The 27,707-nt window shown below is 35.5% G+C and overlaps 1 protein-coding gene across 1 annotated transcript; it reads right to left on the bottom strand.

Moving 5' to 3' along the window:
- Positions 1–6,066: 6,066 nt before the first annotated feature.
- On the bottom strand, positions 6,067–24,584 carry LOC136040553 (homeobox protein Hox-A7-like). The gene is made up of 3 exons (XM_065724763.1): positions 23,951–24,584; positions 14,974–15,191; positions 6,067–7,075 (listed from the first exon to the last, which is right to left on the bottom strand). The coding sequence occupies exons 1-3, from the start codon at positions 24,348–24,350 to the stop codon at positions 6,980–6,982; spliced, it is 714 nt and encodes a 237-aa protein (XP_065580835.1). The 5' UTR covers positions 24,351–24,584; the 3' UTR covers positions 6,067–6,979.
- Between the last annotated feature and the right edge of the window lie 3,123 nt (positions 24,585–27,707).

Raw genomic sequence — 27,707 nt, 5'->3', positions numbered from 1 at the left:
AATATTTTTCGAAATTCTCTCTCCCCCTTCAATTGACGCTACCGAAATCTGTTATAACTCAATTAAGATAAGTCGTTATCCACTAGCCACAATACCCAAAATCTTATGTCTTTTTGAGAAAAATATTTTCTTTTTTTGGGGAGAAAAATTTTAAAAAGAAATTAGTGGGAACTGCTCGTAAGTGGTCCTTTCCAAAATCAAGACTGAATGCATATTTAAAGCCCTTTCTTAATTCATGTAGTGAGGGGCATAAGGAGTGTACAGTCTATACAAAAACTTCGGAGAGGAGACCTTTGTCTGGTCGTCATTCATACGCAAGACAAATTGAAGAGGCCATGCTTTTCCCTCCGTTATTATTGTGTTGCGGAGCAAAACTACTGCTTTCGTAGTTTTTTTTTTTTTTTTTTTTTTTTTTTTTTTTTTTTTCACCGTGATCAGCGACCTGTAGCTCCGAAGTGGTAAGAGTTAAAAATTTCAGATTTTTCAGAGGGAAGGGAAACGTGAAACAGAGTAAAAAAGTTCCAGAGAAGTTCCTAAAATTTCTAACAGTTTTCCATAAAAAAAATAAAACGGTTTTTTTCTTAGAAACTGTGCGTTCGATGTTTGGCGTCAAGTTAAGACGACCCTAGCTTCGGAAATAAACTTGTTAGAAATACAGTTATGCTGAACTCATGTAGAACTTTCATTTGTCTCTTCGAGAACCGGAGCACAAAATTCCGTAGCTCTTACAGATTTCCCGGAAATAATTCCGGAAAAGTCCATCTCGTTCCGATTTTTTTTGGAATTTTCTCAAATTTTCGATTTTGATGTTTCTTATATTTTTATCGAGTAGTGTTATGAAAAGTATGCAAGAAGAAGTGAAGTGTTCTATATACCAAGTTGCTTCGTTCTCTAAGAAATAATTTCCGAAGTTTCGACGTTCTAGATGTAACTTCTGTTCTGGACCAGCTAGAATTTTTTTTCCAACGCGGTTCGACAGGTCTCGATCTCCTAACAACTGGAGCTTACAATAGTTTCTCCGAAATAAAATTCCTTCTTTGGGTTTTTCTATTTGGAAGTTTTGTCATGCCCTCGGGGCAATTTAAATTTTTTGTTGAATTTGGTTTGTTTTATATTTTCCTAATTTAGACCATCAAAAGTTAAGCAGAGAACTATAAGACGTTATTTCCGTATCTCTTTCAGATTTCCCGGAAATAGAAACTGTGTCCCGTAGGGCACAGTTGCACGTGTTGCTCCGCAACTGTGCCCTAAGGAACAGGGCACAGTTGCTGCAACACTCCCCGTTGCACAGGCAACGGAGGTCTAGTTCTTCCTGTTAGTCAATATATAAAGATTTTGTTTCAGATGGTTGTCCGAAAGGGACAACCTTTGGCAATTTGTCATTCTTCCTCTGAAGAACGCGTCCTAGCCATATCCTTTCTCTCGCCTTTCTCTCGTTATAGCCCTAGACAGTGGAATTGTACCAGATTTACAGCTTACTGTTTGAGATACGGTCAGTAAGTCGGGTACCCAAAACCTCTGCAGCCATTTTCTCTGGAAAACATCTAGCAAAACCTTCCCTTAAACAGTAACAGATTGAATAGTGTAAATGTTGTATAGTTTGACGTTGCACTTCGATCTGGAATGATCTTCTAGGGGAAGTTATCCCTCAAAATTTCTCTGTTGACACTTTAAAAAGAAGATTCAATAGTCATCTAAAAACCTCGATGAAAGATTTGCAGCAAACCAGACGTTTAATTATACCTAGCATTGCAAATTCAGGAATACGAAAAAAATTACATTAAAGAGTCCTCCCAACTGGGGAGGCCCAACTGGGGGGTTCCCTTGGAGGCCCAGCAGTGTGTTGCTACAGTCGAGTTCGAACTTTAAGTCCCGTATTATCAAGAAGAGATCAACCACTTAACCACATTATCTTAACTTAACCACTTAACCACATTATCAAGAAGAGTGCAACCACTGGACTCGAATAGTGTAAGCTTTAACTTTAATTTTACTTTAATTTTCTAATTTCTTGATCAAAATTATCTCGAAAATTTGTTTTTTGTTTGTTAGAACGACGGGAATAGATCTCTAAGAAGATCAACGGCAAAAGAATCGTGTAGTGAAAAGTATTTTGAATATCAAGTCGAAATTACGTAATTTTAGCTTTTATGTCTCAGTAGTAATTGTGCATTGTTATCAGAATACGATTCATCTTATGTACTATTTTATTTACAAAATAAAGAACAGAGTACGGTTGATGTTTGGTCTTAGAGCCATGGTTGATTGTGATTTCAATTTAGGGCCAATAACAAAAAACAGGAAAAAGCCATTATCGGTATTGATTTGTTTTCTAAAGCCATGTTTTCATTTGGACAAATGCCAAACGTTTCAGCCAGTTTGGAGTCTAATTTCCCTATATTGTGTTAGAAAAAACTGCTTACAGTTTCACTGGTTGTCTTGCTTTCTATCTTAGTCCGTAAAGCACGAAGTGTGAACAAGGCTCCTGCACTGATAATTTTCAAACCACTTTCAACTCACACCTTTAATACCTAAGCTTTCTAATATCTGCAACAGAACTCTAAAATCTACCATGCCAAATGCTTCTTTAGAATCGAAAAATACTATTAGGGGGAATTAGATATCAAATGAATTGAACTACCGTCGAATCTCAAACCGTACCATGGTGCAAACAGTGATCCAAAAATAAAGATGAACTTATCTTGAGAAGACAAGGCCACAGTATGTGGAGGCGGAAACCCTTATTGCCGGGGGGCCTAGTGAACTTAAGTGCCTGTTAGTTTTTTCTGCAATACTCTGACATCCAAAACTGTTGCGCAATTAGTAATAGGGCTCCAGGCCCGGTGACGCCCATAGGGGGTGTACGAACGGAGCTACTAGCCTCTCAAGACGTTATTATGCAAACCTGGGTCTTATTATAGCGACCCCTGTACGTTACGTCATAGGAAATTTTTTTCCTATGTGGAAAAAAATTTCCATGTGGAGGGAGAATCCCTGTTCGTGTAAACTAGAATGATTAGATTGATCGCATATTTACAACCCTTTCCACACGAGGGCACAAGCATCCCAATCCTATCGATTTTTGTTCCATTAGATATACTATAATCCAATACACTATAAGTAGTAATTTTTCTATGCTCACAAACATCTAGATGGGGTACCGACGTATGCACAAGCATAAAACACGTTTAAATCCATTTTTCAGTAGAAGTCCAACTTTCCAATATATTTGCCACTCTCCCGACGTACTATCCAATATATTTCTCAACTATCAAATATAATAGGAACTTTTCCATTATAGTTGCAAATCCGAGCGTGATTAACAGTGAATAACCTGAAAGAACTTCAATGCAGCTATTCCATTTTAATTCAAATATATTTTGTACCGCCCAACACTAATTACTACTGATTTAGGAATTTCCTAACAAAAATACCACACTTTTACCTGCTATCCTGCCTCTTTGTTCCATTAGCTTCGAACAGAATTCATAAAACTCATTTCTTTTATAACAGTCGGTTTTCAAGGGGTCTTTTACTAATAGTGTAATATCAGCTCCGAAAAAAATGTTATTTTTAGAATCCATTTTATAAAGGGGAGAGGGGTCTTACCAAATCTTAGGATTTACCAAAATAAGTTAAACCCTTCAAAAATTCTTTTGATTTTGTTTCGTTTTGAGTTAACTTTCTTCAAATTAAAGTCTGCCCGTGGTTGGATTTATAATAATCTTGAAGAACTAAGTAAGTAAAATTTTAAACTTCTTAAATTACATTGACTTCGGCAAAAAAATTTTATACGTTGTTTATGATTAGCAACCATGTATTGTAAAATACTTTCATTTAAAACATCATGGAAATAGAAAAATTGTAGTCTAAACTGGGCTTCGAAGCCCAAAACGTTTTTCGAATTTTGTCATTGACGGTCTTTTCTATCTTGAGTCTTTCGTATTAAGTCTAACTAACTTTTCCAGCTCAAGAATCAGTCTGGAAGCTTTCTGCTAGTTACAAAAATTAAAACAAAGCAAAGTTGGCTTTGCTAGCTAGCTCGGGGATTCTATCCTAGGGTATTGAGATGGCTAGGCCACGTTCTACGGATGAAGGATGACAGATTACCGAAGATTGTCCTTTTTGGCCAACCGTCTGGGGCTACACGGAAAGCAGGTCGTCCTTGTCTGGGTTGGGAGGATGTCATAAATAAGGATTTAAAGGAAATGGGAACTTCCTGGGAGGGTGTAAAGAGGGAGGCTTTAAATAGATTAGGTTGGAGGAGGAGCGTGCGTAGCTGTGTTGGCCTCAGGCGGCTTGGTGCTGCAGTGAGTTATTAGTAGTAGTAGTAGTAGTATAAACAATACCTAAAATATGAAAATATTTTATAATATGATACTGGCTTAAAAACTTCATAATTGCAAAACACCCGAAAATATTCGAAAATTATAGTTCTAGTTAATAACAGGCCTAAGATAGCTCCAGGTTTAACGTCCTTGGTACTATAATTGGCTCGAGTTCTGCTGTAATAATTTTTATCCATACTCGGTTCGGTTCTTTTCATAGCTTACAAATTTTGTACTCTATTTTCATATTTTCCTTCAGATCCACATATCTGTCGACGAGTTCGTGGAAACACGCTGTTACTAATGAGTGACTTTGCTCAATAGTAACCACAAAAGCTATAAACACAATTTTGACAACAAAGGATATATCAAAGATTTCACTTTTTATGATGATTCCGAAAACAAAAATGAATCGAATTTAATGTTACCCATCAAAAGCTTAGAGCTTGAGAAAATTTGCCTAATATTCAGAAAAAGGGGAGACATACGCCCAAAATGTCAAGTGATTTTAATGAAAATCACACCATCAGTTTAATGTATTGGAGGACCCTAATTTAGAGGTTTAAAACTCCTAGCAATAAAAATATGGAATCTTGTAAATTTTTTCAGGGTGATCGTACTGGACCAAAATTGTCGTAGAACACTGGAAGAGGACTCATTCTAACAAAAATCAAAATTTTAGTGGCTCCCCCCCTCCATATCCCACTTTTCCCCAAAGACATCTGATCAAAATTATGAAATACCTATTTTGTTCAGCATAGTTGAAAGGCTCAATAGCTATGCCCTTAAGGATGACAACGCTCCCTAGAGTTCCAGGGAAAAGGGATGAAAGCTACACAATGTCTAAGCATAGTATTTTTATTGAGAAACTTATGACTTTTTGGGGGGGGAATGAATTTTCTACGAGGCGAATTGTTATGGGGAGTAAAGCTTTTGGGGAGATTTTTCAAGGTGAAATTTTTCAAGAGAAGGGGAGGAGAGGGGATTTCCTGGCATAATTAGAAAATGATGAGAAATTCAATAAAAGAACAAATTTCTTTAATCGGAGAGTAAGGAGCATAATTAAAACTTGAAACGAACAGAAACTATTCCGTATGCGAGGTGGTTGTCTCTTCCTTAACCCCTGCTCTTTGCATTAAGGTTTTAGTCACAAATTTTCAGAAGGACTGTAGTAACACTACATAATTATTGATTATTTAAGGAATAATAATAAAAATTCCAGAAAATATCATCATCAATAGATTTATAATATATATATATATATATATATATATATATATATATATATATATATATATATATATATATATATATATATATATATATATATATATATATATATATAGTTTTCAGCAAAGTACAAATGCTGCCTTTTAGAAGAGCTAATAATTAATAAACACAAGGGGTGTGAGATTTGCTGGAAAAGTGTTTTGAAAGAACTTTAAGACTTTAGCGTAAAGAGTGAGGGATGAGGAAGGGGCAGAACCCCTCGTATGCAGAATTGTTTCTGTTTGTTTTAAGATCATCGTTGTCCTTTGAAAAAGCCTAGCAGTGTCTGGCACACTCTTTTGTTTTCATATTTATAAATATTTATTTAAATAATAAAAAAATATTTATTTTGCAGCCGAAAAAAGGTATGTCCTTTAATTGGGAACCTCAGTTAAAGAAAGGAATAAAAAAATCATTTGTGCACACTTATCTCACAGCACTAAAATTTTCAAAAGTTATTTATGCAAAGAAGTCGATTTATTCAAAAAAGTCGATATATACATAACGCAATTATACACAATGGAATAAACATTAATATAATACACTATTTACTTATTGTACACCATTTAGTTTTGAAGCATTATACAATTACGGAATGAAACCGAATAATAATTTATAATCATTGGAATTAATTATAATTTAATGATTATTAACTACAATAAATAATTTAGGATAGGCTATTTGATTCAGAATTTTCTGATCACCCAATCATATATCAGTATATATATTGACTCCTCTGTTATGAATGGGATTGGTTTCTATAAAGTTTGTAAATTAGCACATCACTCATTATGATTGCAGCGTCCCCTCTAATCGTATATTTACTCGAATGTATCTAAAATTATTAATTAAATATAATTAATTAAATATTAATTAATTATTATTTTAATTAATTAAAATTAAAAATTATAATAAAATTGCTTAAGAGTAAACAATAGCCCTCCAGAACTAAATTTAGGCCTTAACTTCCCTCATCTGAATATCGATGTCCCCCGATCAAGATTTTTATTTCCTTTTCTTCTTTTTTTCAAATGAAGAATGCTGTGCAAACTTATACCACCTAATGCTAGTTATTAGAAAAAGATTTTGGAAATGTTAAAGTAGATTTACTTGAATTAAAAAAAATAGAAATTACAATGAATAAAATGATTCATTTCTGTTTTGTTTAATTTTGAAATTCAAGACAAAATTAAATAAATTTTGTTTGAACTTATGGATTAAAAGGAGGGATACAGCTAGGCTAAGAATAGAATTTGCGTCTCTCAAAAGTATAAAAAGATGCTTCTCGAAAGAGTGAAAAGGTCATATGAATCGTACCTGATAAAAAAAAAATAAGTCTGTTACAACCTATAGTTACAACAGCGATGAATCAAATTGTTACACTATTTGCTTTTTTTATTCAACTGTCTGAAGTCACTAGAGCTACTTGGCTTTGTCCTTTTCCATTTCATTCGACGGTTTTGAAACCAAACTTTAACCTGCAAAATAAAATAGAAATAAGTTGTCAAAAGCCACTGTGTTCATCGACCTGTGCAGTCTGTTTAGCCCCCATTCTTTACGATACTGTCTAGTTTTGCATAACAACACTAAAAAAAATGAAACTACCCCCCTGAAAACAGGTATACCTTTTTAACTTCATTTTTTTAAGATTTAAGGGCTCTTAGGGGTTATCAGTATTTTTTTTTCCTCCGTATGGGTAACCATGATTATGGGTTCTCCAATTTTACAATAAAGATGATCGTGTAAATATAGAATAGCTGTCACTCCCTGAGTATACATGTTGTACAATTAGTCCGCACCTTTTCTTTCAAACAAGGGGTAGTGGGTAGCTCCCGTATATGTTGATCAGAAAAACTTCCTGCTAAAATTTGATAACTCTTAGTTTAAATAAAAACTTTCCCAATTCAGGCACACTTTCAACCGCCAAAATTTACGAACCTGTAAACCAGATATTATTGGGTTTTCAACCAGATTTCGATAGCTTTTCCTAAACTTGGTATGTCTCGACGGTTAACACTTTTTTTAACTTAACTAATTTGCTGGTAAACAAACAGGCTTAGAGTTTAGCAAATAATTTACAGGCTGGTCCGGCTGGTCACCCACTCTCCACTGCATGGTAAAAATCTTAGATTGCTACTTATGGCATACTCCATTCTTGATGTACCTTACCACACCTCGTTTGGAAGAGTTCTACCACTTGTGGAGCATGTAATTAGGCGCACATGGCTTCTGAAAGTGTGTAGCCCTCCTGCATGTAAATACTAGTGTTCAGTAACATCCATTTGGAACAAACTGTTTGTGACTCTGCGTTCTTTTTTGAAGACTTTTCAGCAATAATATTTGCAAATAACATTGTCTGACGCAAAATCTCTTCCTGTGGTGTTTTTCTCCACTTTTAGTGGCGCTAAGTTCTTTAATTCGAATGTTGTCCCCTGCATTAATTATAGATGTATTCACCACCTACCCTTACAAAACAACAGACTTAAAACTTATTCATACTCGGAAATCTTTATTTACTGGACACATTAAAATCATATACCCAGATGGCTCATCTCTAGTCATTTTCGCTGATTACCCTTCAGGTAGAGGGCACCCCTTCCACAGTGGTGCCGAAATTCAACAAAAATACATTTTTACACCAAAATCCCAGTGTTTACCTTTTATTCACTTCCTCCGACTTCACCCTTGTGGAACTCCTTACTTTTACTTTAAATACTTAAGGGAGCTTAATCTATATGAAAAAGAGTGGACCGCTCTAATAAGTCATGACTATCTGGAACGGCATATACCCCAACACTAAGTACATTCACTTCCATGTCCAAAATATACATCATAAATAAGTAAAGGATGATCAAGCCTCTGACAGAATACACAATTATTATCTGAAAATATCAAAAGTTTTTTCAGAAAAATACTGAACTTTGAGGATGAACCTCCAAATCTCACGAATTTACTGGTCAGATAATGGAATCCTTACTTTTGATTTTCACCACCTGCCCCATGAGTGTTTGGGTCTGCTGAATTATTCCTTCCAAGGATACTAATTAGGGTGGGGGAAGGACCGTCCAGATCTAGACAAGTTTTTTTGCATATTCATTGCAAAAATATCCCCTAGAATAAAAAAAAATTACAACTGTATCTTTATTTAAAGAATTAAGAAATCATTGCTTCTCAACCCCCGACTTTTTCGTGAACTCTGGCCCTCTGGTCCTCTGGCACTCTTGCACATTCTGGCAATCTGGCACTCTGGTCCTTTCTGTTAAGCTGGTTTTCACCTAATAAATTAAAACAGGAGTCGACATCATTTAAACCAGTTTACCATACTATTTGCAAATATATCATGGAAGCGTTGGAGGGCTACGGTCTAGAGATGAAACAAGTTCGGCACGTCGTCGGTCCACAGATACAAATGGAGCGGTAACACCATATCGTTGTGAAACTTTGCGGTTACGAGCCCAAAGAGGAAAACTTGGAGAGAGAGAAAAATATACAAACCCACATAGTATGACACAAAAAGACAGACACAGATACAAGCAAGCAGCCGCTAAGACACACAGGCATAGAGAAAGAGAAAGAGGGACAAAAATACATACAAAAAAACAAAGACAGACACAGAGACCAGTAAACAGACGGTCAGAAACACATGCAGAGAGAGAGAGATAGATACTGACACACACAAACTCACATAGACAGCCGAACAAACAATCAGACACACGGGTGAAGAGGTAGAGAAAGAGAGATAGACAGAAACACAAAGACAAACACAAAAACACAGAGAGAGGCAAACATATGGTCAGACAAACAGGTTCAAAGAGAGAGAGAGAGAGAGAGAGAGAGAGAGGGGGGAGAGAAACAAGCCAACAGACGATCAGACACACATGCACAGAGAGAGAAACTGATGTCCACACACAAACACACTCAGACAGACAAAGAGACAGGAAACAGACGGACAGACACGCGGGCACTGACAGACAGAGACAAAAAAGGCCCACACAGAGACAGATTTATAGTCATGCAAACAGATGGTTAGAAAAACAGGTACGGAGAGATAAAAGCTAGGAAAAAACACACACAAACACACAGGGACAGACACAGAGACATCTAAACAGATGGTCAGACACACATGCGGAGAGAGAGACAGAAACACATTAGGAAAAACATACAAACACGGACATAGGGATAGGCAAATAGACAGTCAGATATACAGTCACGGAAAGAGAGACGGAAATATACACACAGAGAGAGAGAAAAGCATACAAAAACACATAGTCAGACCCAAAACAACCAAAGACGGACACAAAGACAAGAAAACAGCCGCTCAGACACACAGCCACACAGAGAGAGAAAGAGAGACACAAACACAGAGAGTCAGACAAACTAGCACACAAAATCAGACGCAGAATTGAGAAAATAGATGCTCAGATACAAAGGCATACAGAGAGAGAGAGACAAAAAATCGTACAAAAACAAAGATTCAGACACAAAAACACACAAGGACAGACACAGAGATAAGCGAACCGCCACTCAAACAAACATTTAGAGAGATAGAGAGAGACAAAACACCTACAAACACACAGAGTCAGCCACATAAACACTGAAACAGACACAAGCAAACAGTCGTTTAGACACATGCACACAGAGAGAAAGAGAGAAAAAACACAAACAATCACACAGATTCAGACATAAAAACACACAAGGACAGACGCAGAGTTAAGCAAACCACCACTCAGACACACATATATATATATAGAGAGAAAAAAACACGTCCAAACCCACATAGTGAAACACACAAAGACAGACCCAGCGACAAGCAAGCAGCCACTAAGACACAGAGGCATAGAGAGAGAGAACGAGAGACAAAAACACATGCAAACACAGTCAAACCCACAAACACACAAAGATAGACACAGAGACAAGCAAATAACCACTCAGACGTAAAGGCACAGAGAAACAGAAAAAAAAGAGAAAGAGGGAGAGAGTGATAGAGAGAGAGAGAGAGAGAGAGAGAGAGAGAGAGAGAGAGAGAGAGAGAGAGAGAGAGAGAGAGAGAGAGAGAGAGAGAGACAAAAACGCATATTAAAACACAGAGTCAGACACAAAAACAAACAAATACAGACACAGAGAAAAGCAAACCTCCACTCAGACACACAGGCATAGAGAGAGAGAGAAAGAGAAAGAGAAAAAAAAGATACAAACACGAGTCAGACGCACAAACACACAAAGACAGTCACCAAAACAAGCAAGCAGTTGCTGAGACGCATAAGCATACAGAGAGAGAGACAGAAAAACATGCAAACACGAACGCACAGATAAAGACACTGAGACAAGCAAACAGATGGTTAGATACACAGGCATAGAGAGAAAAAGGAAGAGACAAAAACACACATACAAACACACAAATAAAGATACAAAGACAGATAAACAGACGGTCAGACACACAGGCACATAAAGAGAGAGAGAGAGAGAGAGAGAGAAAGACACACAATCATACAAAGATAGACACTGCGACAATCAACCTGACAGTTAGACACACAAGCACAGAGACAGAGAGAGAGAGAGAGAGAGAGAGACATGTAGAAACACACACAAACACAGAGAGACAGACACAGAGACAGGAAAACAGAAGGCCACGCACACACACACACACAAACACACACATACAAACACACACACACACACACGCACAAACACGAACACGCATCGGTCTTGATTAAGAGTTCATACTGCAAACACCTCTTATTGGATTTAGTCTCATTCATACAGCAAGAATGCTAATACAGTTAGACAATTGTGATTCTTTGTGGTCTTTTATTGAAATAATTTTATAATTGGACATGAATTTGAAAAAAAATTACCTTGGACTATATTATTGGACCTATATATTATATTGACCTACTACATGCATATTTTGATTGGAATACTGGACTCTCCCTGGCTATTATACTTTTTGAGTGGGCAATGACCGATCAAAATGGAAAGATTATTTCAAATTCATTGCTGGACTTGGTCACCGGGTCCATGCTTGATGGAGTAGAAACTGATCTGATTATCGGAAAAGCTGTGAGTTTTTTTCATGGTACTATTACCAGTGCTAAAGAGTTTTTTGTATAAGGAAATGAACATTCAGAGCCGATGTGTAAAAAATGCAAAGGATGAACATAATGTATACAGTTAAATCAGGCGGCAAAGGATAATCTGTCTATTCCCTCTTTTGTGATCTTCTCGCCTTATGAAACCCCAACAATCGGGGAGGCAGTTTAGTTTAGTCTAAAAAGTTAATGAGCTTTTTCGAAAAATTTACGACATTTTAGAGATTGCGATCCACTCGGGCCCTGTTTGACCAGCTAGAATTGATACCAACGTAACACGTAACCCTGCCCCACCTCTTTCGTTTGCCGTTGTATTAGAGAACTGTATTGCAAACCTTGCCTCACCAAGGGATCATAAGGACTTTGTCGATAAGCTTTACCCTGAGGCCTCAGGTCAAATAATTGACCTTGAAAATCGGCTTCGGAATGGAACTTGTTGTTAAGTCAAAGCGGGCAGCGACAAAATTGCTGATAATGCTAAGAGCAGTACCTTAGATATCTTGGTGTGTATGAAATCCCCAGTGTTTATAGGGGGTCCTGAGGGTCTGTGGCTGTGCGTCTGGCCATCTGATTGCCTCTCTGTGGATTATGAAAAAACTCAATACATCCTCTCAGACTTTGGTAAAAGCCCTGTTGACTTATCTCAGAATCAAGAAGAACCCTATGAATCCCGCTAGTAGTACCTATGTCTCTAAAAATTTCGTTTCTAGTATCTACGACTTTTTAATAAACATTATAAACTTTGAAGTGGCTAGTGTACCCTAAAAATAATGGAAACATAACAAAGTATTGCAATTAAACATCTTTATTGAAATAATGGCATGTAGAACATCATTATGAAAAAATGAATGCTTTGAATCCATTCCACAAAATACTTTATACTTTATTATATTTTCCCTTGACTCGGCACTTATTCCATTTTGGACCAAACAGGAATGTTAACTGGGATTCAGCTACAACCTCTTCATACTGATTGCATCTGTTGGTAAACTGTCAATGATAGTAGTAACGTTTGTATGTGCTTTGTTTTTCACCGAACATTTTTATATTTCTTTTTTATATTGTCTGCCAATGTCATTGTTATTTTACTGATGATTTCATTGTCTATTACCTTATTATTTTTTCATAGATTGCAGTTTTGGCACATAGAGAAGATATGGTTTATAATGTTGGTGTAGCAGTAAATCTTTCTTTTTCCCTTTGCTTTCATTTGAATACTAACAAGCAGTAGCAATATTTTGGCCTCTGTCATCAGCTAATAGTCTTATGTTTTCATTCTCTTTGAACAATATCATCTCTGGAAATGTTACTCTCCCATATCCACCATCATAAAAGTTGAGTCTTTTAAGTACTCCAAAAAAATATATTCTCTCACTTTTGTGACAATGCATGCACACATTTCCAATAATATTCCCATTATTGCTTGTTTCATAGTTTAAATATTTGTCTTTCTCAGCATTCAACGCAACGATACTTTCATCATGTGTACTTACTTTCTTGGAATATTTCATCTCCTCTTTTAAAAGATGATGTGAGTTTTTATCCTTCCTGTGCGTAATCAATACTGATCAAAACATACAATAAACCAACTACTATCAATGACCGTTTATAGAGTACTACGGGGGCGGCAACATAAAATCTTTTAAACATAACAAAGTAATTCAATCAAATATTCTTATTAAAATAATGGCAAGTACAATACTAAATATTTACATAAGAAATTCATTTGGTGTAATGTAGTATTCCACAACCTTTTATTATAATCAAATATATTTCATTTTACTTTCCGGTTATATCAGTCAATTTCTTCATGTTCAATATAAAAAAAACAGATGTGCACATTCAAATATAATATCACAAGATGATTTTGTCAAGCCAATATAGCAAAAGAAGTTCAATTGTGATTATTTTTAAATACAAACAGAAAATGGTATACCTCTGCTACTCACGGTTTTTTTTAACTAGAAAAACTGTATTTGTAGTGACATTTTTTTCGGGGAACTTAGTTCTTTGGGAATTTTAAAATTTGTTTTTATTTTTTGTTTCTTTTATTTTCAATATTTTATATTTTTTGCTTTGTCTCTATTATCATCATACCTACTTTAACAGTCAGCGCCTTTTAATTTAATACATTTAAGATCCCGCCTTATATTTAATCAGTGAAAGAAATTTATGTTAATGTAAACCGATTTTATTCAAAGTAAATAAAAATAATTTTTTAGAATTGTTATGGGATTACAGAATATTAAGTACATGCATAACTGTATAGGGCTACCGAGACATTAAGGTTAAATTGATAATAATGTAAACCTGTTATGCAAAAGATTTCCTAATGGAAGTATGTGAATTATATCCTCATGGAAGTATAGGCAGAGTGGTTGCTATGGGAGGTTGCTAGGTACATCTTTGGGAATCTGGTTGCTAGGTAAATCTTGCTAAGCAAATTGTGTACTGCTTTGAGAATACTCAATGTGTACTGGTTGTTATATGCAAATTATGCACTCATATAAGTATGCAAAATATGTACTGCTTGAAATTTGCAAATGAGGTGTATTGCTTGTATTCAAAGGAAATTTATTTACTAGGGAGGATCACGACCAGATCTGGTTGACAAATATATCGGTTAAGTAAATTATGTAATGCTTAGAGTATGGGCAGTATGTACTTGTTTCTGCAAGCGAATTATGTATTCATGTAAGTGTACAAATTATGTCCCCACCGGATTATGCAAACGAGGTGTAAACGATTCGTAAGAAACTAATTACGCAAATTACGTCTCCGTCGGAGTATAGGTAATATTTACTGGTTGGCATGCGGAAATTATGAACCTATGTAAGTATATAAATTATGTATCTGCCGGAATATGCAAATGAGGTGTATCCTCTGCATTCATAGGAAATTGGGCTGCTAAGGGAATATGCAAATGAGGTATATCCTCTGTATTCTAGGAAATTTGGCTGCTAAGTAGACTGGTTATGCAAATTGTGTATCCGCTGTCCGTGTTGAGGCTATACTACTTGCAGAATTTTTTTGCCGCATTTAAAGTTTTTAAAAATTCTAACCTGTCTTCGTATATTCACACTTTCAAATTTTCTTAGTTCTTGGAAGCAGGGAGTATGGGGGATACGGTTAAGAAGATATAGGTATTGGCAAGGATGCTTTCAGTTCTTTTTTTATTGAAATACAAAAAGTTGTTTGAAACTGGCAGGATTTTCACAGAACAGCTATCAAAAATGAGCCTCTTTAGTTTGCGCTTGAAAGGGGGGTCGGAGATTTGTATGGCTTACCTGTCTTTCAGTTAAGTCCAGGGCCACAGACATTTCATATCGACGGAGGCGTGTGAGATAATTTGAACGGTTAAATTCCGCTTCAAGAGCTTTGATTTGAGATTTGGTGAACGCAGTCCGCTCTTTTCTGCTAGAACTGGAGGTAGATCGACTGCTTGAGGAGGTAGATGATGTACTTGGAGGGCCTGGAGATAAGCCTGTGGCTGGGGTTAAGGTATCTAAAATTAAAATAATACACTAGTAACTTGGCTCAGGAAACTATGAAACCTGAGTTTGATGATGGAATTCTTTTCTTGCAGGCGAAAGTGCAAGAGTTTGAAGAGAGAAAAGTTGCAAAGATATGTCAGGTTAACCTAGCAATTATATCTAGTTTCTAAAAATGTAAACATATTTTATGCATATTCATAAGATTCAAATTTTCAAAGCACCAAGAATATCAAAATAAAAATAATTTTGCCCCTAGGGCCAATCTTAAGTCTATTCATTCCTGAAAACTGCGATTTTATATTTCTATTCAATTTTTTGAAGGTTTTAGATTATTAACACATTTTTGGTCAGTGTTGCAATGTAGAACTGTGAAAAAGGTAAGAAAAACAAACTAGTCAAATTTTACATTAGTTTTCGTCTTCAAAATTTCAAACATTAGAAACTTGTTGAGTCCCCCAGACAAATAAACATGCAAAAAAAGGCCATACACTTTAAAGCTTTTTGGTACCATGTATTTTTTTAACTTACATATGCTTATTTTCTACCTATGTTACATTTTTTTCTATTTGGTGACCGCTGCTGCAAAAACTAAAAATTCGGGATTTTTCTCATTGAGAATCAAATTTTTCAATTTTTTCCTACTTTATGAAGATACGCAATGTGACATAATTTTCCACTTAACCAATTCTAACAATCAGACAATAACGTATCCAGGGGGATATATGGGGTTTGAACCCCTCCCCCAAAATGTTTTTCCCATCCGTAAAAACGCAACAAAAATGAATATAAACAAACTTTTAATGCATTTTTTAAAGTCTTTTTTTAACCCCACCTAGAAAAAAAGTTTTGTAATCCCCTCCTCCACAAAAAAAAAACTAGATATGGCTCTGCAATAAGATTTTTTTTCTTTTGCCTTATTTCACGTATATGTAGTATGTCGTGGACTCGTATTTGTCTTTACATGCTTGTTTGTTTTATTTTTCGTTTCTTAGAAAAAAATAAGTTGATATTTGAATCAGTTTTTCTAAGCAAAATCAGTTTTGCTTTTTTTTCATTTCAAAATCTACAAGTATCCAAATGATGAATTTCAGGATTCGTACAAAAAATTCTTTATATAAAAGTAAAGGGTCACTAAAGTTTACGGTGTGTAAAAATTATTATGTATATGTGGGAGGAGGCTTAAAGCCACCCTCAAACTCGGATGAGTACAGTAGCATCTGTTGCGATTTATTTAGAACAAAAAGAAATATTCATTGCTGTTATTTTAATTTATGGATCAAATCTCATGTTTCTTTGCTGAATTTAAAAGTAAATTCAAATGATATTTTAAAGGGCATTATCTAAATAGGATTATTGAAGTAGTTCAACTTAGGACCAAATTATATGATAGTTTAATGGAGGGTTATGAGGCATACTAAAGCTATTACAGAGGGCGGTTATCTTACATGCTTGGAATAAATGTAACAACTGATTATTTTTGACTAAATACCTCCTTCCAACTGTCAGTTAGAAGTTAGTTCGTTAAAAATATGTGGAACTAATTCGTTAAAAATATAAAGGAAAACTGTGTCACAATCAAGTTCGTTCTATGGATGAAGGAGGACAGATTGCAAAAGATCATATAGAAACTTTAAATAAATTGGGAAGGAGGAGGAGTGTTCGTGGCTGTGTTGTCCTTACGTGGCTTGGTGCTGCAGTGAGTTAGTACTAGTAGTAATCTAAAATGATGTAAAATTATCAATACGTAATGTTTGGACAATATCCAACGAAGTTATGGAATATTAAGAACATACCACAGTAGCAAGTTCTTACCTTTCATTAACTTGGTTGAGCAGAGAAGAAATCTTTCCTAAATAAAACAAAACTTTCCTTATTCCTTTTAGTTAACTAGATTTAATATCAATCCCTAATAAAACATAGAAAGTGAGAAATGAAATGGAATGAGGCTTCTTAGTAAAACAGGCCTCACACGTTCTCTCCAGAGCGAAAATGAATGCCAAGACTTTAATTAGCAAAAAGTTTTAGCTGAAAAATGTCGAAAACATCTAAAATATATTGCTCACAGGTGCATAATGTGAGTAAAACAGTCAAAGAAAACAGAAGATAATAATAACCTGAATTATAGTTTCTGAATTTAAAACCAAGATGGTTATCTAACCTTAAAAAGTTCCTAAAATTTATTACTTCAGAATAAGATAAGGAACGGCATAATCCCTGTATTTGCGCTCAATAAAGATCTTGGTAGTCCTTTTAGAATTTTACCCGCTTAAGTCCTGCACCCTGATGGTCGACCAGGGCGTACTTTTCTATGGGATAGGGGGATAACTGCCCCTTCCAGACAAAAGATTGGCACCCAGATCTCAGTCACCCCAGCTGAAATTTAGTTCTTGCGGAAAATCTTGTCAAAATTAAAATAATCCTGCATAAATCAAGTATTCAGAGAAATAAGTCAGTTTTCTTTATTATTTCTTTGCTTTTTTCACATAATTAGCTCCAGATTTGCCCCCCCAGATTTTGACAAAATGACGTCGCTGTGGCCAACTCGGTCATGGCACGTCAAAATGTGTTAGGTTTTATGTGATAAATTGCACAGTGTATTAAATAATGTAAATAATGACGAAGACCACACTGCCTTTCCATAATACAACAACAAAAGAGAGAATAATGAGGAGCTTTTTTCCCAAGACAGTGAACCAACAAAACCTATTTGAATATTTCGGCCCTATATCTAAGGGCCATCTTCAGCAAAGAAAAAATAAAAAAAATAAAACACTTACAATAAAAGTTCTCAGTTAAAAATCCATTTTTTATTTTAAAATAGCCTTGGCATCATTACTTCTTAACGAAAAGTTCAGCCAAGACTGTCTGATAAAAGCTAACATTTTACAAGATAAAAAGGTCCATTCATTTCACTAACTGTATTTATTAAAAATTGGAATGATTTCTTATTGCGATATTTGCCTTCTCTGCAGCTAATCTGATAGTTCTTTTGATATTGGGCTTGTTTTTGTTCATTCCTATTTTTGTTTTATTTTGAATTAGATTATTTTCTATAATTAATTTTGTGTACATAGGGTTGAGTGTGTATTCACCCAAGTCTCTATTTAGGGATGTATTATTATTTAAGTTTCGTTTGATTTCGATTGCCTCACGGACAGTTTGTTTGATTCCTAGGTCATTGCTAATTAGAATTGTTTCGTCAAATAGAACATAATGGTTTGGATTTTCAAAAATATGACTACTTAAAGCTGAATCGAAAGATATGGAGTTATTTTTAGATTTTAACGCTTTTTCAATACTTCCTTTGTGTTGCTGTAATCTTGTTCCTAAATTTTGGTGGGTTCGAGCAATGTAATAATTTCCACAACTACATGGTATTTGATACACCCCTCGTAGACGAGTAATTGGGGTTTTATCCTTACCAGAATTGACAAGATTCATTATACTTAAATTGCTTGTGAATACAACACGTAAATTGTTCTTTAAACAAACTTTTTTCAGTTTTGAAGTAATTTTCGGAATATAAGGCAGGTAAATCGTGCTTGTGGGTTTATTAGAATCATTTACTGGTGTGAGATTTAAGGCTTTAGAAGAATGCATCTTTAATCTTTGAGCAATAACAGTATTTATGAGAGAAATTGGGTACCCGTTGCCAAAAAGTATGTCTGTAATAAAATTTAATTCTTTTTTAACATACGGCTCTGAACAAATATTAAGTACTCTATCCACAAGAGATATTACCACACCTCTTTTAACCTGTTAAACCTGTTAACTCGTTTTTATTTTATTAAATAAAATCAAAACGAGTTTTTTCAACTGAAAGTAAGAAGCAACATTAAAAATTAAAATAAACAGAAATTACGTTCTTTACGCTAAAGTTTGACTTTTTGTTCCAATTATTTAACAATAACTATTAAAATAATCAGCTTTTTTAAAAGTTCTGAAAAAACTTTAGCGTAAAGAGCAAGGTACTGAGGAGGGTAAATCCCCTCATATAAGTAATATTTTTGTTTGTTTTTAATTTTAATGTTGCTCCTTACTTTCAGTTGAAAATTTTTTTTTTTTTAATTGAATTTCTTGTCGTTTTTTAAATAATACTGGGAAATTCGTTCTCCCCGTCCATAGAAAATTCCCTTCTCCCACAAAAAAATCCTCCATGGAAAGTTCCTCCCACGTGATCCTCCCCCCAGAAAAATTTCCTCCCCTGAAAAAACCTGTATGCTTCCCAGTAACCAATCTATAATATGAAAATAATAGGCAAAGTTCATAGCTTGTAGCTCTTCTCTTGGGACATATGGAGGGTCAAGTCATCCTCAAAGACATACTTACTAGATCTTTTGACTTTTCTGTACAAAATGGCATTCTTAGAATTTTGATCAGGTGACTTTAGGGAAAAAAGGGTCGTGGGAGGAGGGTTAGCTGCCCTCCGACATTTTGGATCACTTAAGAAGGACACTAGATCTTGGATTTCCGATCAAATGAGCCCTCTCCCGATCTTTTAGGATCACTGGTTCGATCTGATTACCCCTTCGGAAAACAAAAAAACAAATAAACACGCATCCATGATCTTTCTTCTGGCAAAAAATGCAAAATTCCGCATTTTTGTAGATAGGAGCTTGAAACCTCTACAGTCAGGTTCTCTGATACGCTGAATCTGATTGTGTGATTTTCATTTACATCACTTTTTTGGACTGTTCCATACCCCTTTTTCGAAAATTGGGTAAATTTCTTGATGCTTATAACTTTTGATGGTTAACATAAGACTTTACATATTTTGAATAAGCATCAAAATTCAATTCTTTTGATGTATCTATTGTTATCAAGACTCTGTTTCTTAGAATTTCGATTATCATTGAGCCGTATCGCTCCTTACTTACAGTTTGTTACCGCGGACTGTTTGATCTAAAATACTCAAAGTAGGCACTCTTAGCACTCTTTTTTAAAAGGTGTGCTTTATTCTCATCTGGTTACGTCTGTGATATGAGCCAATCAAATTACTCCTTAAAAGTGTGTCAAACAGGGAAGCGAATTGAACATAGCCTTACCTCTAAGAACCGGACTACTTTTCTGTGCAAAATCTTAAGCCAATAAAAAGAAAAAGAACAAGATTTTTTTAACTGAAAGTAAGGTGCGAAATTAAAACTTAAAATGAACAGAAATTACTCTGTATATGAAAGGGGCTGTTCCCTCCTCAACTCCCCACTCTTTACGCTAAAGTTTGACTCTTTCTCTCAACTCCATTTTTTAAAACAGTAAAAGACTTTAGCATAAAGAGCGGGGCGTTGAGGAGGGAACATAGAACGTTTTATACAATTAATTTCTGTTTCAATAAGGAAGTACCTACATATATTTAATTTATTTTAAATTGATAGTTAACGGAAAATTGGCTGAGTGTTAGGAGAGGGTCAATAACATTTATCGTGACATTTCTAGTGGAGTTTAATTATTCTATTTTTGTATATGTTGAAATGCGCTTTGAATTAAAATCAAATTGGTGGAAGTGAATAAAAACTCGAAGGCCATGACTAAATATATTGAAGCCGACGCAGATGGTCTCCGTGAGAGGCAAAGCTGGCATAACTTTTTTCAAAATTGTATAAAAATGATTCTTTTCACTTGTTGCTAGATAGTCTATCACTCACCTAAGGTCAGAACTAAGGTAGATAGGCATTGAGTAAGGATACTTCAAATACTCTATCAGATCTGTGAGCCGATCAAAGGCAATCGGACATCCCCAAAAAATGATTTAAAGATTTATGACTGACCATGTCGACAGGGATGGCGGGCAATTGGGCAACTGAAATCCTAAATGTTTGTTTTTTTAACCTGGGGTCATTTGGGAGTGTACTATTGACATTACAGAGTTCTTAGTGGTTTCAGGGAGAAAAGGCACTACCCAAAATCTATGTCAAGTTGGTCAATTTGAAGTACCAAGAATAGTCAAATTAAAACTCAATTATTTTCAATGGTTAAATGGAAACCTTCATACCACATATATAATAAAAAAAAAATCAGAATAATCAGGAATTTAATTTTGACGAAAACTCTACCATATGAACTAATGCAGTTTTTGGTGGTGGTGGGTGCCAAATTAAAAAAAAAACATGGGTTAAAGATTAGTCGGTCAAAAACATATGGCAACAAACAGCCTAATTCCTTTGAAAGTGTAGTTATCCTTGAGAATAAAACAAAATTGTAATGGTTGAATTTTTATGGACAGATAGTATTTTCAAATTCAATTGATTGTTTGGTTTATTTGTTTTCATGTTTCCAAGTGGCAACTAGTGATAAAATGTAGTCCTGTCCAAAAAACTTGATAGTTTAAAATAAAAGAATAAAAATTTTCTTAAATCGTTATTTTTTAGTATGAATAGACTAAGATGGGTTCAGGGGGGGGGGGGAATTTCGTGTTACAAAATAAGTCTCAGTGACAAAAATAACAATCTGCCACAATGTTTAAGTCCCCCACCTGGTTAGGTTGAGCTTGAATTTAATCCTTTTGTTTAGAAATCTTGGAAACAAAAAAAGTTGCTTCTGAATTATTTCTCTTGAGCCTTTAATTATATTCTAGAGTTACTTATATTTTATTTGAATAAGCTTGCTCGTGATAATTAGTGATTCTGTTAAGGCGCACAATTGAAATATACAGGGTAAATTATATTTAAATTTTGACATTTTTAACATAGAAAGTAATACTTTTATATTTCATTTTAGAGTCATAACTTTTTAATTCGTAAAAAAAGGTGCTGCTACATTTTTCAACAATAATTATTTTAGTCCAGGAGGCAAATCAGCAAGTAGCATATTCTTTTTATGAAACAAAATATTTCATCTATGCATATATGCGAATGTGCAAACTTAGCTGTAAATAAGTGATTTGTTTATAATCACTCAGTGGTAAACAAAGTATTTGGGGATGGCAAGCCCGACGATAGGTCCTTATTTTTGGGTAACGTGCGGAGTTAGGGACGAGGATTTAACTCGTTTTTGTTTTTTTTTATAAGCAACTAAAACAGTTAACGGAGAAAATTGGTCTGGGTTGCTCTGCAAGGGAACAATGGGTTAATACAGTGGTATCCAGCCTGTGGGGCACCCCCTTTCGGGGGGCGCCTGATTCAAAAAAATGAATCAGTCGATCTCGCTTAATGATTAAAAAGGAACTGAGAACCGTGATTTTTTCAGTAATACCACGGTTTGAGAAATTTGTTCTGAAAAACAAGCTCAACCGTCGCATTAAATTTTTATGTTGTAGTAGTATTAATTATATATTATTTTTCTATTTTGTTATTATATTTCTTATAATAAATATATTATATTCTTACATAATATTGTATATTATTTTGTGGCCCATTAAATAAACTATAATATCAGTTGAGTATTTATGAAATTTGATTTTTAGATAAATTAACGGGACGCAACAATTTGTTTTTTAAAGGGGGGCGCACCAATTCTTTTTTAAGAGGGGCGCCGGTACAAAAAGGTTGGCAACCACTCGGTTAATATAATATTAAGAGATAAAAAATTTATAAGGATAAAGAAGTCAGGTGGGTTACTTGTTGGGGATGTGGCCCATTTTCTTTGTCTTATTTACTTAGGATGGATTTAAGGGTTTGTTTTTGTTGTATATTTTAGCTTGTGTGAATTTTTGTATCAGCTCTGACCCAGAAAAGTTTTTAGTGTTGATACATATCGTACTATATTATAACAAATATTTAGACTGACCCTGTTCAGTCAAAACACTGAAATAAAGCGGAACAAAACATAAATTTAAAACTCAAACATTTACTCAAACACTCAAACATATATTGGTGGACACACTAGTTAAGACTGGAGTTGAAGCCTAGCAAGGTTCTCAGTCCTCCAAATCCTTCTTGAAAGGGATATCCTATAGGATTTTACCTACTCGTTTCCTCCCTTTTTCACTTTTTGTTTCGTAAAATTTCTTGAGAAATGGTGCCCGGTCTCATACTCCCCCTCTCCCCAAATTTCAAGGGGGACATATGAGCAGGATCATTTGCTGGAATCTTTCTATTCATATTAAGAAATTATCTTCCGCCATAAGAAATATTTAGGCAGATATAGGATAAGAAAAAGAGAATGTGAAAATGTATGATTGGGAAAGGGGGAGACAGAATAATACGAGAGGTGAGAAAACTAAAAAAAGGATGTGTAAAGAAAGAATAAATAAGGGTAGAGGAAAGAAATATGGTTCGAAAAGTTAGATAAATAAAGATAGGGATAGCCGTCCAGAGTAACTTTAGAATAAAAATCTGAAAATAAATTTTCAATAAGGAAGTTTCAATTTTACATCAAGTATCTTCTCTTCCTCTCATCATGGTTGCAGCGATAGCTGCTTATCTAAATTATTGCTTTTTTTATTACTTTTAATTACTTTTTAATTTTACTTTTTACTTTAATTACTTTTTAATTACTGCTTATTTATTAAAGACTGATTTCTACTAGAGCCTCCTAAACACAGCACCAAGAGCTGTAAGAAGAGGATCAAAATCATTCAGAGGACATCCAAGGATCCCTTTTTAAAACTTATTGTTATTTAGCCCTCACTTTTATAGTATCAGTCCCTAGTCCTTAGAAAGGGTCCCTTGACCCAGTAGCGTCCTGGGGAGAGGCTCCCGGAAGAGGCACCACCTCTGTTAAAAATTCATGGCAATCATTGTTGTTTCAAATGATGAGATAGTTAATTGAAGTGAAAATATTTTTAAAGAATGTCTTTTCAATTAAATTTAGCATAAAAAATATTTTTTCTCACCTGATATATCGTTATCGATCAAGGGTAAGTCATCCATAGATATATTATATAGATTATCTTCACTGAAGTGTTCAAAATCGCTGCACTGTGGCTGGTCATAAAATGGTAAGTTGTTATATGGCGAATACACTGGGTGATAAGTCTTATTTTCAAAATTCTGATCATTTTCATATCCATATTGTGGATATTGGAGGCAACACTCTTGATTCAGATGCCATCTATCCATACCATTATGCATCGTGCCCGAAATTTTGGCGGCGAAAAATAGTTCAACACTCAAATTTTGCATAGCTGCATGGTTAGAAAGTAATGCTTCCTGGAAAGCTGCTGTTGGGTCTTGATTAGCCCGGTGGTGGACTGTTCTTGTCGGTCCCGGAGTTCCAGAACAGCGCGGGTACATTCTCTTTTGGAATTCTAGAAATCAACTGGAAATTATCCAGTGGGTAGCCTAGAATTCAAAGCTTAGTGGGCGGGATCGCTCGTGAATGGCGGTGACTGTATGTTTGATAACAACACAGACACGGTTTTTAATAGTGTAATATGTGATTGCGACCAAATTGGAACAAGATTTATCAATTGTCTCTAATCAATTGCATAAAACTCACTAAGAAAACGCATGATATCTTGGTCCTTAATTGTGCATAAACCATTTAGCGTACCGGAATATGAAAGGAAAAAAATTCTCATTTTATGAGACCAACTATTGAAAATTGTTTTTGTTAAGAAGTGGATGATTGGGGGACTTCATCCTTAGTCCCCTAAAATAAAATCGTAAATGTATAAATAGAATCGTATATATACATACATATATATACATACATATATATACATATATATACACATATATATACATACATACATATATATATATATATATATATATATATATATATATATATATATATATATATATATATATATATATCAGGATGAAAATGTTAAAAAGATTATGAAAAATGTAAAAAATGCCAAAAACGATTAAAACTGGCTGAATTAAAAGGGATTAAATCAAACAAAACACCATTTGAACTTAGTCTTGTGACTAGATTAAGTAAAAAAAAACAAGTTTTTTTTTCGGAAAGTAAGGAGCGACATTAAAACTTAAAACGAACAGAAATTACTTCGTATATAAAAGGGGCTGCTTCCTCATCAACGCCCCGCTCTTTACGCTAAAGTTTGACCCTTTCAACTCTACTTTTTAAAACAGTAAAAAACTATATAAGGTTTATAAGGTTTTTCGACTACGATGAATAAAATGGCTATTTCAGAATTTTGATCCTGTGACTTTGGGAAAATAATTGACGTGAGAGGGGGCCTAGGTGCCCTCCAATTTTTTTGGTAACTTCAAAAGGACACTAGAACTTTTCATTTCCGTTAGAATGAGCCCTTTTGCAATATTCTACGACCACTGGGTCGATACGATCACCCCTGGGGAAAAAAAAACAAACAAATACAAACAATACGCATCTGTGATCTGTATTCTGGCAAAAAAATACGAAATTCCACATTTTTATAGATAAGAGCTTGACAATAAGGTTCTCTAATACGCTGAATTTGATGGTGTGATTTTTGTTAAAATTGTATGACCTTTAGGGGGTGTTCCCCTATTTTCGAAAATGAGGCAAATTTTCTCAGGCTCGTAACTTTTGATGGGTAAAACTAATCCTGATGAAACTTATATATTTGAATTCAGCATTAAAATTCGATTCTTTTGATGTAACTATTGGTATCAAAATTCCATTTTTTAGAATTTTGTTTACTATTGAGCCGGGTCGCTCCTTACTACAGTTCGTTACCACGAACTGTTTGATAAATCATTTAGCGTACCGGAATATGAAAGGAAAAAAGATTCTCATTTTATGAGACCAACTATCGAAAATTGTTTTTGTTAAGAAATGGATGATTGGGGTACTTCACCCTATATATACATATATATATATATATATATATATATATATATATATATATATATATATATATATATATATATATATATATATATATATATATATATATATATATATATATATATATATATATATATATATATATGTGTGTGTGTGTGTGTGTGTGTGTGTGTGTGTGTGTGTGTGTGTGTGTGTGTGTGTGTGTGTGTGTGTGTGTGTGTGTGTGTGTGTGTGTGTGTGTGTGTGTGTGTGTGTGTGTGTGTGTGTGTGTGTGTGTGTGTGTGTGTGTGTGTGTGTGTGTGTGTGTGTGTGTGTGTGTGTGTGTGTGTGTGTGTGTGTGTGTGTGTGTGTGTGTGTGTGTGTGTGTGTGTGTGTGTGTGTGTGTGTGTGTGTGTGTGTGTGTGTGTGTGTGTGTGTGTGTGTGTGTGTGTGTGTGTGTGTGTGTGTGTGTGTGTGTGTGTGTGTGTGTGTGTGTGTGTGTGTGTGTGTGTGTGTGTGTGTGTGTGTGTGTGTGTGTGTGTGTGTGTGTGTGTGTGTGTGTGTGTGTGTGTGTGTGTGTGTGTGTGTGTGTGTGTGTGTGTGTGTGTGTGTGTGTGTGTGTGTGTGTGTGTGTGTGTGTGTGTGTGTGTGTGTGTGTGTGTGTGTGTGTGTGTGTGTGTGTGTGTGTGTGTGTGTGTGTGTGTGTGTGTGTGTGTGTGTGTGTGTGTGTGTGTGTGTGTGTGTGTGTGTGTGTGTGTGTGTGTGTGTGTGTGTGTGTGTGTGTGTGTGTGTGTGTGTGTGTGTGTGTGTGTGTGTGTGTGTGTGTGTGTGTGTGTGTGTGTGTGTGTGTGTGTGTGTGTGTGTGTGTGTGTGTGTGTGTGTGTGTGTGTGTGTGTGTGTGTGTGTGTGTGTGTGTGTGTGTGTGTGTGTGTGTGTGTGTGTGTGTGTGTGTGTGTGTGTGTGTGTGTGTGTGTGTGTGTGTGTGTGTGTGTGTGTGTGTGTGTGTGTGTGTGTGTGTGTGTGTGTGTGTGTGTGTGTGTGTGTGTGTGTGTGTGTGTGTGTGTGTGTGTGTGTGTGTGTGTGTGTGTGTGTGTGTGTGTGTGTGTGTGTGTGTGTGTGTGTGTGTGTGTGTGTGTGTGTGTGTGTGTGTGTGTGTGTGTGTGTGTGTGTGTGTGTGTGTGTGTGTGTGTGTGTGTGTGTGTGTGTGTGTGTGTGTGTGTGTGTGTGTGTGTGTGTGTGTGTGTGTGTGTGTGTGTGTGTGTGTGTGTGTGTGTGTGTGTGTGTGTGTGTGTGTGTGTGTGTGTGTGTGTGTGTGTGTGTGTGTGTGTGTGTGTGTGTGTGTGTGTGTGTGTGTGTGTGTGTGTGTGTGTGTGTGTGTGTGTGTGTGTGTGTGTGTGTGTGTGTGTGTGTGTGTGTGTGTGTGTGTGTGTGTGTGTGTGTGTGTGTGTGTGTGTGTGTGTGTGTGTGTGTGTGTGTGTGTGTGTGTGTGTGTGTGTGTGTGTGTGTGTGTGTGTGTGTGTGTGTGTGTGTGTGTGTGTGTGTGTGTGTGTGTGTGTGTGTGTGTGTGTGTGTGTGTGTGTGTGTGTGTGTGTGTGTGTGTGTGTGTGTGTGTGTGTGTGTGTGTGTGTGTGTGTGTGTGTGTGTGTGTGTGTGTGTGTGTGTGTGTGTGTGTGTGTGTGTGTGTGTGTGTGTGTGTGTGTGTGTGTGTGTGTGTGTGTGTGTGTGTGTGTGTGTGTGTGTGTGTGTGTGTGTGTGTGTGTGTGTGTGTGTGTGTGTGTGTGTGTGTGTGTGTGTGTGTGTGTGTGTGTGTGTGTGTGTGTGTGTGTGTGTGTGTGTGTGTGTGTGTGTGTGTGTGTGTGTGTGTGTGTGTG

Source organism: Artemia franciscana, chromosome 21 (genome assembly GCF_032884065.1).
Source record: "Artemia franciscana chromosome 21, ASM3288406v1, whole genome shotgun sequence".
Taxonomy (NCBI): domain Eukaryota; kingdom Metazoa; phylum Arthropoda; class Branchiopoda; order Anostraca; family Artemiidae; genus Artemia; species Artemia franciscana.
The sequence above is the reverse complement of the archived record's forward strand: the minus strand, read 5'-3'. Positions and strand labels throughout refer to the sequence as shown.